Source organism: Calidris pugnax, unplaced genomic scaffold (genome assembly GCF_001431845.1).
Source record: "Calidris pugnax isolate Ruff unplaced genomic scaffold, ASM143184v1 scaffold294, whole genome shotgun sequence".
Lineage (NCBI taxonomy): Eukaryota > Metazoa > Chordata > Aves > Charadriiformes > Scolopacidae > Calidris > Calidris pugnax.
The window spans coordinates 1,417,130-1,432,074 of NW_015094505.1; the positions used below are offsets into that span (position 1 = coordinate 1,417,130).

At 46.8% G+C, this 14,945-nt stretch overlaps 1 protein-coding gene across 1 annotated transcript in view; it reads right to left on the minus strand.

Annotated features, from left to right (window-relative positions):
• GPC3 (glypican 3) overlaps positions 1 to 14,945 on the minus strand; it is a gene marked incomplete at its 5' end in the record, with an annotated part of 172,678 nt that overhangs the window by 21,475 nt on the left and 136,258 nt on the right. Inside the window, one exon of the mRNA XM_014963067.1 lies at positions 9,301 to 9,454. Within this exon, the coding sequence (XP_014818553.1) occupies positions 9,301 to 9,454 (154 nt within the window). The remainder of the gene's footprint in view (positions 1 to 9,300; positions 9,455 to 14,945) is intronic.

Sequence of the window (14,945 nt, forward strand, 5' to 3'; positions counted from 1 at the left end):
GTAGCATTGTCCTGTGCCTGCTCCCCTTCGGTGGTCAAAGACACATGAAGTATAAGCAGATATGACAAATTGCAACCTGATCCCAAGGACCATGAGCCAATATGGGCACTCAGTGCTTGCTCATCTTCACTCTGCATCAAGGCTAAAGACAACACAGTGAAGTCCTCTGATCCAGCAGTCCACAAGGAAAGGATCTCAGCTGGATCAGCCTGTCCTGGACCATGGAGGAGTGGAAATGCCGCCAGGAGAGAAGGCAGTCCTTCTTCATGCAGGGCATATCCCCCATTTTCTGAGAACAGGAGCCACAGCAGCCATGGAGTGAGAAGGGAATGACCCAGTCATAGAATCATAGAATGGTTTGAGTTGGAAGGGACCTTAAAGATCACCCAGTTCCAACCCTCCTGCCCTGGGCAGGGACACCTCCCACCAGACCAGGTTGCTCCAAACCCCCTCCAACCTGGCCTTGAACCCCTCCAGGGATGGGGCAGCCACAGCTTCTCTGGGCAACCTGAGCCACAGTCTCACCACCCTCACAGTAAATAATTTCTTTCTAGTATCTAATCTAAATACCCCTCTTTCAATTTAAAAAGATTACCCCTCATCCTATCACCACATTCCCTGATCAAGAGTCCTTCCCCATCTCTCCTGTAGCCCCCTTTAGGTACTGGAAGGCCATTATAAGGTGTCTCTGGAGCCCTCTCTGAACAACCCCAACTCTCTCAGCCTGTCTTCATAGGCGAGGTGCTCCATCCCTCTGATCATCTTCGTAGCCCTCCACTGTCCCCCTCCAACAGGTCCATGTCCTGTTGAGGACTCCACACCTGGCCATGGTACTCTGTCCCGTCCCCACAGGACGTCCCCAGGATGTCTTACAGCTTAGTGTCTGCGCACTGACACGAGTGCTGGGTGCACGCACCCACGGGCACAGCTGGGACACGCTCTGGGACTAGAGACCTCTCCCCCAACACCAAGAAGCACTGTGCCCTACAGCCTCATTTATTACATCCCCCTAGTGACTCTTATCAGCTTGTCTGCAGTAAGGCGTTAGTAAAAGCCAAGCCACTCATGAAAGGGATGCCCTCTCCCACGTGAAAAGTCAATCAACATGTTATATTGTTATCAGGCTCACAGACAAACCTCTCTTTGTGTGACAAACTGCGCAGATACGATGCCCTGGCCATCAGCCATCAGCATAAGGTTACCTTGTCCATTAGCAAGTAATACCTGGTCTGCTTCTGTCTGAAATATTACTTTATTATTGTCCCTTAAAAAGAAATCCAGTGAAGTTATTTTGTCTCTCCCCAAAGAAAAATGGCACAAAAAGAAAAGCAAGTTTGTATCTGAGTCAGGAATTCTGTTTCGGAAGATTTCACATGTTTTCAGCCACAGAAAACCAGATTCATCATCCTTTAAAGATAAATATGACTATCACTATTGCAATTGGGCAGATTTTTGCATACTTGAAATTGTTTTGATGCGTTCAGTCATGTAAAATGCTGCACTCAGTAACGATTTAAAGATACATTAGCTCCCAAACTACACTGTTGAAAAGTATCTCCTTAGATGCTCTGCTATAATACAAACTGTTATGCAAACTTGCAACCCGAATCAAGGGTGAGACTTTGGCCAGCAGAGTAGCATTATCAACATCCAGGACTGATAAGCAATCACAGATTTTTGTGCGTTTGCACAGTGTAAGAGCAGAAGCATCATCTCCTCTACCCTTCAGCCTGTCTGCAACCCTTCAACCTCACTCAGGCACCTTATACCGAGCCCAAGAATCAGCCTCATCTGCATTGATCTGGGCTTCCAAAAGAAGCATTGAGGCCAACTTCTGCTCACATTGGGAAGGGGATGTACGTGATTTATGGATATGAGGATATCAGGGATTTACCCGCCCTCTACTGATCTTGCTTTAAAAAACCTGGTACCTCATCCTTTGTTTTCGGTCAGGATGGACCGAGGCACTGGAAGTCCAATTCTAAAAATACCAGATACAAATTGCTCAGACAAGCTTAGATCTGCAGCCTGTAACCTCAACACCAAAAAAGTTTTAAAGAAAACCAACTTAAAAACCAAAAAAAAAAAAGAAACCAGAATGTAGGAGCATGGGATTAATGTATCCAGTAAATTTACTTGCTGATTTCACGGATGTTTTTGCATACACGTAGCTTTTCTCAAAGTGCAAACTTATTCTGATAGATTAATTTCTTGTCCTTCAGCTGTGGATTTATTGTTTCTTTGGAGTAACTCACAGCACAAAATTTAGGAGAACCCTTCCAAATGTATACATTATGTACAGTGGGACTGTGACATTATGTACAGTGGGACTCTGAAAGAGTCACACAAACAGCCAGCTGAAGGATGCTATAAACAAGTTCATCTCTGAAAGCCACCAATAATTTTCCCAGTCTGTCAATAAAAAAAAATAAATAATCATTTTTGCTGACGTCAAAAGTGAATTAACAAACTTGCCACTCAATCAGTGGCAAGAGCTTCAGCCAACCACTGCATGTGACTCTCTCTCCATCTTCTAGCTTGTATTTGGACAGTGACAATGAATTCTTGACTTCCAACCAAATCTTCATTAAAAGGAGAAATTTCAACAAACACAAACACTAGAAATAGCAAAGCAATAATCAAGCTATTGCACTGTTTTAGTTGGTTCGTTTCCAGCTCTTCCATCAGGATAATCTCACTGACATTTGGCCTTGTCATTTTTTTGCCCTGGGACAGGATGAGCGTCTTGTAAAACAGTATGTTTCTATCCTTGCTTCAGTCAAGCATTCAACAGCACCCTCCTTGGGGAAAGAAAAAAAAAAAAAGGAGAAAAAGAAAGCGTTCTACTATGAAAAATATAGTTAACAGTCCTAAAGCTTTTAGCAGAATAGAAAACACCAACGGAAGGATGCTGCGTCAAACAGGCACAGCTCACCCCGCCGTGGGAGCCAAGGACAGGGCAGCTCTGCTGAAGGCTGAGCAGAGCTACGTACAATGAATATTGATATTGTACACGTGATATTTTTCAGTAGGACAACCCAAGCCCCCAGGCTGTGCAGTGGGAAGGCACAACAGCCACATGGGCCCGCACTGTCACCAAAACCCACACAGATGGGGACATTTTCCACCCGTGGAAGGAGTATTTTAAAAGTCAATCAGGTAGTTGAAAACATCTTTCTCCGTAGACAGATAAACATCTCAACGAACCCACTCTCCAGACCCAGCACTAAATCCAGCAGAGCAGTATCAGCAGATACTGGCTGCTCAGATGCGGGCACCCCGTAGGCATTGCAGAGAAGCAATCACCATGACAAAGGGTGGGAAGACATGATCTTGTAAAGATTTTGGCTACTGTTAGTCTGTCTCCCAGCACAAGCACAGACTGAGCCCTGGAAGATGTCTGAGCACTCCCAGGTTGGGAGTGTCCCCTTTTCCAGCACGAATACCCACTTCTAAGGAAACTTTCCCACAGGAATGGGCTGCAGAAAACAGGAGAGCTGCAGCCAAAGGGACCCTGCTGGCCTCCAGCGCTGCCACACACAGCCACCGCCTCAGCAGGGAAACCCCCCAGGAGCTGCTGGCTCCCCAGAATGAGCAGCCTTTTGCACCCAACGGAAAAGCAATTTAAATGTTATCATAGCAGCAGCATCTCCTATTCCCTGCCACAGCAAGGGGGGCTGGGTGGGAGGAGCTTGGATTGATGGCACCTCCAGAAATAAACCTTGGAGCAAAAGGGGTGACGAGAGGAAGGTTACCAAAATGCTGAGCTGTAGGAACATCTCAGCACTGAGAACTCTAAAATACGGAATGGTTTACTGGGACATTTGGAGATGTTTAAAAGCAAAATAGGATGAAATTTGCAACTCACAGGGGTTCCGAGCAGAACCAAAAACATATATTTTTTTAAAAAATTCCAAAAGCCACGGTGCGAGGCAGAAAACACAGCGGTCCTGCTCCATGGCCAGGCACAGCATGGCCACACAACCACAGCAGCCCTTTCTCCCAGGAAGGGGGCTACCAAAGACATCACCTGCTCCATGACGTGCCTATATTGTCCTTTGGAAGCTACACTACCTTTGTAACATAGAATCACAGAATTGTCTGGGTTGGAAGGGACATTTAAGATCATCTAGTCCAACCATCAACCTAACTCTGATAAAAACCATCACAAACTCATGTCTCTAAGCACTATGTCAAACTGGTTTTTAAATCCCTCCAGGGATGGTGCCTCAAACACTTCCCTGGGCACCCTGTTCTAATGCTTAATAATCCTTTCTGTGTAAAAATTGTTCCCAATATCCAATCTGAACCTCTCGTCGGGCAACTTGAGGCCATTTCCTCTTGTCCCATGGCCTGTTCCTTGGGAGCAGAGACCGACCCCCCCTGGCTACACCCTCCTTTCAGGGAGTTGGAGAGAGCGAGAAGGTCTCCCCTCAGCCTCCTTTTCTCCAGGCTGAACACCCCCAGCTCCCTCAGCCTCTCCTCACAAGACTTGTGCTCCAGACCCCTCACCAGCTCCGTTGCCCTTCTCTGGACCCGCTCCAGCCCCTCAATGTCTTTTTTGTGGTGAGGGGCCCAAAACTGGACACAGCCCTCGAGGTGGGGCCTCACCAGTGCCTGGTACAGGGGGACCATCACCTCCTGAGTCCTACTCCCCACGCTGTTCCTGACACAGGCCAGGATGCTGTTGGCCTTCTTGGCCACCTGGGCACACTGCTGGCTCCTGTTCAACTGACAGTAAACCAACACCCCCAACATGTATAAAGGGGTTACCAACAAATGGCTTTTCCAGCCAGGAAGTGACCATGCTCAGACAGCCATGCTCAAGCCTGCAATTTGACAAGAGCTCTTGAAACAATACTGCCAAGAGAATAAACCAGTGGCAAAGCAAGCCTGAGACTGTTAAAAGAGTTAGAGAGATGGGTAAATGGAGGGACACATTGTGCTGATCCTGACTTTCACCCAGTGCCAGGGTATGGTGTGGGTTGCTGGAAGCCCAAGCAGAAGTCCAGCCCAGCTGGTCTGGTCACACACACACATGGGCAGGGCGCAGGAAAACCCAGGGCCTCGAACTACAAACTCCCCCTTAGAAATAACCAAGGGAAAAGCCGAAAGGCAAAACTAACTGCAGGTTCTTCAGCAGGAACAACCAGGCAGGGGAGCTGTTTTACACACGCAAATTTGCAGAGCCATCTTTATATATCTTTATTGCACACATCTATCCTTACATATCTCATGGGATGAGGCCAACTTCCCTTCCCAGGACAAACTATTTCTGCTTAATTCTGCCAAATCCATCTGTTCCCAAGACAACTTTTGTTACTGCCTAACACAGATATTCTGGAAGGGTAAATCTTCCCCTCATCCTCCCACTCCCCCCTCCCCCCGGTTTCTGGATTGCTCAAAACATTCCCTGGGTGATGCTCCAGCGACTAAAAGGGATTTTTTTCCTCCTGGCAAAGCTTATGAGATGCCCAGGGGCAGAGCAACCCTGCACAAGTGAGATGCACCCCACTACCTTTGCAACCACCCCCCTGAAAAGCATCCACCTCCTCTCTCTCCCCCAGCGCCTGCTAACGCCGCCCGCCTGGCGCAGGAGCCTCTCCAGCACCCATGTTTTATTTTCAGGCTTCCTGGCAACGAGCTCATGGGTTATAAGTGGCATCTCGAGTGAGAACGCCGGAGGTGAGCTAATTAGTGGGTGGCTGTCTGGAACGGCAGCGAAGCGCCAGCCACCCCGGGCTCTGTTTGCTTTGGGTGCCCGGTGTAGGACGACAAATTCCAGGGGGGTGCGAGGGCATGTTTGTGTCCTACAGCCTGGAAGACATCTGCGCTGACTCGTAATTGAGGGGAAAATACTGTAATTTATTCACAGGCAGGATTTGCCATCGGTGTGGCATAAATATATGTGTGTGTATGTACACAGCTCTATTTTTAGAGCTGCACGGCCAGGGTGCCGGCTCCACGGTTACTCCATTGACAAACAGGATGCGCTCTTCTGTGAGCTGGGAGGTTTTCAGTCCTCCCCCTTATTGTAAACATTATCTGCCTTCAAAATCCTTAATGTGTTGCAGATGTGACAAACAATAAAAGACCTATCATAAAAAAAATCCTGCCATCTCCATGTTTCCCACTGGGGCAACATAATAATGAATTTATTAGCATATAGCGCTCACCAACATATGTTTATAGTCACTCACAAACTTTTGACTTGACAGTTTACAAGTATGTTTAAATCATTAAAGTTTAAGTTGACTGTCCAGTTATTACAGGCTCATTATATATAGGAAATAAAGGTTACATTTTATACAACAGGCGATAAATCAAAACTAGTCTGTATTCGAGACTGACTTGTTGGTTTTGTTTTTTTTCCTTTTGCTCTTTTTCTGTTTCCACATTTTTTCAAGACCTTCTGAGGGGACATCTCGGAGGGGCCAGTACTAAGCAGCTGGTTGCAGTTAGCCAGCAGGACCAGCGGCACCCACACCAGCGAGCAGGAGAAACTCCCACCACATCCAAGAGATGCAAAGACCTCGGAGGTGCCAAATTCTGCTAATGTTTTCACTCAGCCGATGGCCAAACCCAGCACCAATCCCAGGCGCCCATCTTTCCTCCTCCCCAAGGCATGGCCAAGTCATAGAATCATAGAATTGTCTGGGTTGGAAGGGACCTTTAAGATCATCTGGTCCAACCGTCAACCTAACTCAGATAAAACCCATCACTAACCCATGTCTCTAAGCACTATGTCAACCCGGCTGTTAAATCCCTCCAGGGATGGTGCCTCAACCCCTTCCCTGGGCAGCCCATTCCAAGGCTTCATAATCCTTTCTGTGTAAGGCCTGGGAAACCCTCTGCAAGGGAGATCTCCACTGCCACCACGGGGCCAAGGGTATTTCCTCCAAAGCTGAACAAAGCCTCTAAGAGAAGGAAAACAAAGCACCCAAGCTGCATTCCCCAACAGCAAACCTCGGAGGGTCAGCAGAGGCACTTGGACACCCTCAAAAGGGGGTTTGAGCCCACTGCTACAACACACATTCCCCCCCCGGCCATCCGGCCGTGTTTCTGCCCTGACACTGCAGAGCATCCAGCATGGGATAAAACGAGAGTCAGTAACTCAAACCCTGTCCTTTCTGCCTCTATTATAGGGTAACTACCTTGGGAAGGAGACAGATAAAGCCACGCGAAATGTAAAAGTTCATTTCACAAAGTATTTCCAGATTTCAAAGCCTGGCATCATGTCAAATCGGCATGCTAACCTAAAATTTAGGATTTGTGGGAAGGGGCGGGGGGGGAATATGGAATGGTTTCTGGTCCCTTTTATTTCATGTTATGTACATGTGATATGATATGATGGAAAAAAAAAATTAATTGAAAAATACCCTTTCAAAGTAAAAAGAAATATCATTCTCAAAAATGTTGAAAGTGAATATTTCCACACCATCAGCAACTTTTCTGGGCTTGTTTCCAACATAAAACTTGAACAGAGTCACAGTTTATATCCAATACCAACCAAATACGATCCTGTCACTGTCAGATCAGCTTTGCCTTTCTGCTCTAAAGCAAAACACAAAAAAGGGAGCATCATGGCATGGGCAAGTGAGGAAGCACCAGAAGGTGTCCCTGGCCACCATGATAGCACAGCTCATGTCCTCCAAGGCCAGCCGGTGCCTTGGCAAACCCTCACACCATCGGCAAGCTGAAAGGCTTAACCTGCCAGGAACACGATGCCCCAAAGACAATGTTGTTTTAAAGTTAATATTTAGCCATCCGGTAGCAAAGGCAGCAGCAAACACCCTCCAGCAGAGTCGCCCAGGGAGGACAAGTCCTCTTTTCCTATGACATGGTCACGTACCGCAGTGACAAGAGAGGTCTAAACTGCTAGACAGGCAGGTTGTTGGGGAGATCAATACAGTGATTAAGCTAGCCTGGAGAGACAGAGAAAAAGGCAGAAAGGATTATACACCCGGCTTCAGAGATCACTGATGATATTATGGGGAAGGCTATAAGAGGAAATTAGAAACACATTAAAAATAGCATAAAGGTGTGAGACAAAGATCACGGAAAATGAAACACGTATCTCTGCTCTCAACTCAGGATGATGTGGATCACCTGCATTTCTTTAGCGCACACTTTGATATTTAGTTCTTGGATGAAATAAAGTACATTTTATCCTTCTCCGAATTCTATATTTCTGTTTCAGACTTGGATTGGAGGACTTAAAAAGTCTTTTCTTTCCCTTACCCAGTATTTGAATATATGTATTTTATGTATTTTACATAATGTGTCAATAATCTTTGATATGAAACTGGCATTTAATATTTCAGCTCTCACTTCATTAAGGATATTTTAATTATCCCAGACCAATGGAAGGGAATTTATAAACATCTGTGCTTCGTTTAAGAGCCCAAATTTGCCTCTTAAACTTCAAAGCTGTAAGGCTGATTTTATCCAGGTTCAGTTGTCTGGTCTCTCAAAGAGCAAGGCGTAGCACTGGAACCAGCATTAATTGGGCCAAGCCCCCAGCCCGCAGACCCACGGCCAGCGGACACCGCTCGGCCGCAGCGGACACGGCCTGGTCTGGTTGACATGAGCAAAACAGATGCTGCTGCTGAGCTCCACAGAGCCAGGAGGAGGATGACAGGGGCTAGTGGGTCAGGGAGAAGGCACACGTAGGTGGCCTTTGAGACTGCCCAAGTCACAATCGGTCCTTCACTTTCTCTACCCGACGGGTGACCAGGGACTACCTTACGAATAAGGTAGCCTGGAAACACTAGAAGTGCCTCAGGGCTGTTTTCAAAGCAACCAAAGACATGACTCGTACTGGCAAGCAATGCAATTTTAGGCTCCTGAGTACCTACATCACCTCTGAAAAATGAGCCTGAGTTATTTGCAAAAAATTACCATGGGTCTCTAAACCCTAGATCAGAAATAACCATCGTTTGCTTGCAGACAAACAATCCTGACTGACTTTCTGATGTCCTCTAGAAAGCGGAAAAGCTCATCTCTATGCTCATGAGCGTGGGCAGCAGTGGGAAGCAGAGAAGAGGGTGACCCTGGGACCTACAGCAGGTTTGAAAACTGTCTTGAACCTTCTTCCATAGGTTGCCCTCAACACACCCCTGCAAAACTGACCTGGAAAAGCAGTGGCATTTCTTCTCCAGCTGCACCGAGGCCAACCAGCATGATGCATCAGTGGTACCCACGGCGAGTGGACCTGAGCAGACCCCAGAGAGCAGCTCCCCACACATCACCAAGACCTACCACTCCCAGACAGGCACGGCCCATGGGACCACCCATCACCTGCTAAGAACCGGAGCTGGTTCCTCACTCGTAGCTCTCCATCCCCAGAGCCTCCACTGCAGTCGTCTTCATCATCACAGTCTCCGCTCTCCTCCTCCTCCTCCGGGGTTTTGCCTGGAGTTTTTCGGGGGGGCAAAGCCATCCCTTTGAGTAGCTGAAAGACATGAGGTGCCACAGTCATTCAACAGCTTCCCTCCACCCTCCCTACCTCTTCATCCCATGCTCACAGGGGGAGAGGGTGACAAGAGAGGGACAGGGCTCAGTGGTACAGGACTCCATCACACTCCTCATGCCAAAGCACTGACCAGCTCAGGTTCATTCATGGACAAAGCTGCAAATCCTCAATGAAAGAAACAAAAGGAGGTGGGAAAACCACATTGAGTAACTCTGCCCTTCAGCTTCTGCCCAGCAAGCATCGCATCATCTGGAGCACATCTACCAGCCCTTCGAGACCCCGGTGCCACCAAAGCCCTGGAGTTGGCTACAAAATGCATGTCTGTTGTTAGGCCAGATGGAGCAAAAAACAGTAGTAAAAGGAAACCCTGTTCAGGGATTCTCACTGTTTTCAGGCACTCTCTCCCATCTCATAAGTAACATAGGTAAAAGGAGAGGGCAGGTCTCTCAGGTCCGAATGGCACCCCCAAATATTTCATTCCTCGTCCTTGAAGTACAGAGGATGCCAGCTGAAGATTTCAGGATAGCCAAGCCAAAAACAATGGAAGGATCTTTTAAAGGATGTTTTAAAGCTGAGTCCTGACTAATGGTGCCAGGTTGTACATCCCTGAGATGGGGATTCAAATATTTCCACTGGTTTCTAAACACGGGTGGGAGCCCCCCACGCTGCCCCTTCACAGCCCCCAGAGGGGAGACGTTTTAAGCTACAGGCTTTCTCTTCCCGCTGACTTTCCTGATTTTGCTGTTGCTGAAAGCAGCCTGCTATTTCATCATGAACCCAGATCCACTTTGAAAAAGTGTGAGTCAGGCAGTTAATATATGCTGAAAATTTCTATCACTACCACTCTGCTGTTAAAAGCCTTCTTGGATTTAATCTCAGCACCAAAAAAAAAAAAAAAATAATGAAAAGGATAAGTAACAGAGAAGATATTGCAAAATGGGAGCTTTCCGCATACTTCAGGGGTTTAGTTAGTTCCATCCATTGCAGCAATATGCGTGCCTTTCAAGGCATTTTTTAATATCTGGAATGTAGGTTATATTTTTAAACTATTAAGCTAGCCTTAGAAAACAGTTTCTAAAATATTTAGCTGCTGAAGTTTATACAGCCTTGGAGGAATGCTTTGGGCATCTGGCTTGCTCTGTCCACGGCTATGTCCACATACCTTAGTGTTTATATTAGAGGAGCATAACGTAATGAAAAACAAATGGCTCAACGTGAGACCCCTTCGGGTTCCCCGGCTGCACCAAACCTCTCCTTGGCACGTGCAAAAGTCCGCCCGGCACGTCAGTGTGCCGGGTTCCCACAGCCACCATTGATAGCAAAACGCAGCACATCTCCCCAAAACTCAGGGGACACTTTTCCATGGCCTTCAGCAGGCTTTGGCTCTGACCAGTAAAGTTCACTTTTGAGGAATTTTATTTGAACGTTTGCAGGCTTTCCCAGAATATGGCGTAACCACAAAAGAACAACAAATGAATTTAAAAAAAAAGAAAAAAAAAGGCAAATGCAGCGCTGGGTGTAACATGGGGAAGACCTTGCACAGGAACCAAACACGCCAACCGCCAACCACTCAAGCCCTTACACCATCACTTGTACTTCTCTCCTCCAAACGAAGCCCACAGCTAATAGCAGTCCTCAGCACAGACTATATCAGCTGGAGGTAGAACGAGGGTCTCCTACGCACAGCACCTAATTACAACACACATCAGCTCGATCCCATTGCCCCATTGCTAAAAAAACACAATCCCATCATGGTGGAAGGGGACTGTCACCGCCCAGCAGCAGGACGGTCACTCCTGATCTGCAGGATGCTTGCTTCTCTGCATCCAAGGGATGGAGCAAGCCAGCCGGGAGGGACCCCACTGCACAGCTCAGAGGCACAACTTTCATTACTTACCCAAAAAAAGCAGAGGGACTTTCTGACGGAGAGAATTAAGCTTTGGGATATTTTCAGATTTAATAAGCTCAGCATGGGGCAGGGGAAAATCAGGATTTTTCAATTGTATGTTTTCAAAAAATAAATTACTGAGCATTTGTTGTATTACTACTTTTTTCTTGGCACGTCATAAATTAGCAGCTTAATTTCTTTGCCTTTGTAGTCACAATAAAATGGGACTTTCTGAGAAATACCATGCGGGCATAGACTTTAGATGGAGTGAACATCACATCCCTGCGCCACGCTGCTCCGTCCTTTGCGAGGACAAAAGCCCCATCCTCAGCCACGCGCTCCCCAGCTGCTGAGAACCACGGGGAGGTTCCATCAGCCCAATTTTGCAGCCGGCTCGGCAAGAACTGAAGGCTGTGACACAAAGCCTACTGGCACCATCAGAAGAAATCCCACCCTGCTCCACTGGTGCCTCCAGACCCGGGAATGCTGTCGGATGCCTCGGCTTCAGCTGGAGCAGCAGCCACAGTCCTCTTATCGACCATTCCACAACCTCCCCGATGGTCTACTCGCTTTATGAAATTATACTTGGTGGACTGAACATAGATTCCCCATCCTTAAATAGCAAGCAGAGCTTACTGTACCCTAACATTAGAGTTTATTCATGTCCTGTGGTTTAAAGCCTATGGTAAGAAGCAGGAAAATACATATTCCGTCGATCACTAAAGTAGTATGTAACAGTGAGATAGCTTTAACTTAATCACAATTCATCCAGCTGTAAGAGTTTATAGTTGTATCTACTCTTCTTCGCTAAACCATAATGGCAAAAATACACTATAATGTACACGATGTAAACTAGAGCACTAATTGTGGGAGTTGGTGTGCGCACCCACATCTCTGAGGTGTCTGCAGGACAGTCCTCTCCCACCTGCACAGCCACCATACAATCATTTAGGGTGGAAAGATGACCACAGCAGGAAACACATGGGCCACAGCCCCTTTGCTCCTGACTACAAGTTCCATTGGCTCAGACGTTCATTGGCTTTATTTTCAATCTCAAAAAATCATATAATCACATGGGGTTGGAAGGGACCTCTGGAGATCATCTAGTCCAACCCCTGCCAGAGCAGGTCCACCCACAGCAGGTCCCACAGGAACGTGTCCAGGCAGGTTTTGAATGTCTCCAGAGAAGGAGACTGCACCACCTCTCTGGGCAGCCTCTTCCAGGGCTCTGCCACCCTCAAAGTGAAAAAGTTCCTCCTCATGTTTAGGTGGAACTTCTTATGTTCAAATTTGTGCCCATTCCCTCTTGTCCTGTCACTGGGCACCACTGAAAAAAGACTGGCCCCATCCTCTTGACACCCACCCTTTAAGTATTTATAGGTGTTGATCAGACCCCCCCTCAGCCTTCTCTTCTCCAGACTAAACTGACCCAAGTCCCTCAGCCTTTCCTCATCAGAGAGATGCTCCAGGCCCCTCATCACCTTTGTAGCCTCTGCTGTCCCCTCGCCAGCAGTTCCCTGCCCTTCTTGAACTGGGGAGCCCAGAACTGGACCCACTGCTCCAGCTGGGGCCTCCCCAAGGCAGAGCAGAGGGGGATCTCATCCCTTTTAAGTCATGGCCCTCCAGACGGGTAGGGTGGGCAGTGCTGCAGTCTCTCTGATGCCAGAGCATCACTATGAGGGACAACAACAGCCCTGGCTGGTCTCCATATACATCTCGGTTGCTTGGCTTGTCCTGTGGTCTCTCTACAGCTTAAAAAACAAGCCAGACGGGAACGGTGTGCTGAGCCTTTCTGCAAGGAAAGCTCCCCAGGGCATCCCAGCGTGATTTACACAATTATTCATAACCGTACAGTGACCAGACAAAAACAGATGCAGCAGTGTGGGGTAATGACTCAGCTGGATTTGGACGGGCCACGGTGTGTTGAAATCTTTATAACTCCTCATTCTTTACAACCACTTTACTCAGAGCTCACCATCCCACCAGCCCACTGAGCCACCTGGTCTTGTTTTTCCAATTTTAACATAAACAGTGAGAGCTGCAACATACTTTTTATCATTAATCTCCTGTCTCCAAAAAGAAATCAGTGTTGTGTTCATTGGACTGCAGTTTAATAGCTGTTTTCTGCTTTTTGGAAACTACACCCGCAGTATTGCAAATATCAATTTGAGCAATACGGAAAATTGTGCCCACAAATTCAGATAAAATATCAGCAGTGAGCTACAAGCACTGTGCTCCTTTAGGGCAGAAAACATCCCTTTCAACATGCTTCAAAAATATGTAAAGTAAAGAGAACAGCCAAACAGATTATTAAGGGGAACAGAAGACTTTTAGAAAAACATTTAATTCCTTCATGAGTTTAGGGGAGAAGCCTGATTGATATTTGTAATCTTTTGGTGGACAGAGCTGTCATTTAATTTAGCTTGCATGACTGAAAGAATTTAATAAAAGTGTTCCACAGAGTTTTGCTGAAATTCTTTGCATGTTTTTAGTAAGCCCCTGGAATACGATCAAACCTAAAAAGCTGGAGAGGACGGAGACTGAACTTGCAGCTAAAATAATACTCAGGATTGTAATATATGCTTAATAATCAAGTATTCACATCCAGCAGAAAAAGTGCTTTAGTGCAGAAACTCTTCCAGATACCCAGCCATGTGTCCATGTGCTGCTTGGCATCATGAAGGGGACCCTGGGAACTGGACCCATCAGTGAAAACCAGCCCCTGGCTCTGCCAGAAACCTTTCCAAACTCAACCAAACGCACCAGCTCAGGACTGTTCGCAAAACTCAGATCTTCCTTTGGAAAGACAGAGTTTTGGAGGAGCAAAGGTGCTATTTTTCCCTTGCATCGCACAAGCTGCCCGCTCTGGCCACGCACTTTTGGGTACCTGACGCGGGTCAGATTTTTCTATTTTAAATTCCATCCTGCTGAAAACATTGTTTTGGGGGAAGGAAACCAGATCTTATGGCCAATCCTGACCTTGAAATCTGCAATACTGAATAATTTATGGGTGGCTTTTAAATCAGGGCAGCATCATGGGAAACGTGCAGATTTTCACACGATACTGTTCCCTGTTAACAGCTCATTACAATGTACAGAAGTATATTCTCATTATGAAATACAGCTGGGGTTGTTTTGCTTACGAAGGTTATTATCTGATCACAAGCAAGAATCGGGGAAAGGAACCCATTTTAAAAGGCTGAAGTTGTGGACTTTTTTGAAAACTCATGTGTTTTGAATTTTGTGGCCTGGTCATACACAAGTATGCAACAGGAGAATCGATTCTCTCCACTCCCTCTGCTTATTAGCCCTGGAAATACCATGGAAAAAAAAAATCTTTTATTAGCAAATACTTTCTTTATTATTTAACCAGCCCTCATCATGAGATTCGCTGGTGCCCTCCACCCCACTTCCCTATTTCCCAGCTCTGTTTGGTTTATCCTTTTCGTGGACAGGGGCCTCGGTGGCAGAAGAGCGTGCACAAACTGAAACTCGAGGCAACATCAACAGCATCATTTTCACTTGCTTCTTTCCATGCTCTAGAGAGCTTTCCCCCTCTTGGGCGGCCACAAGATGCAACAC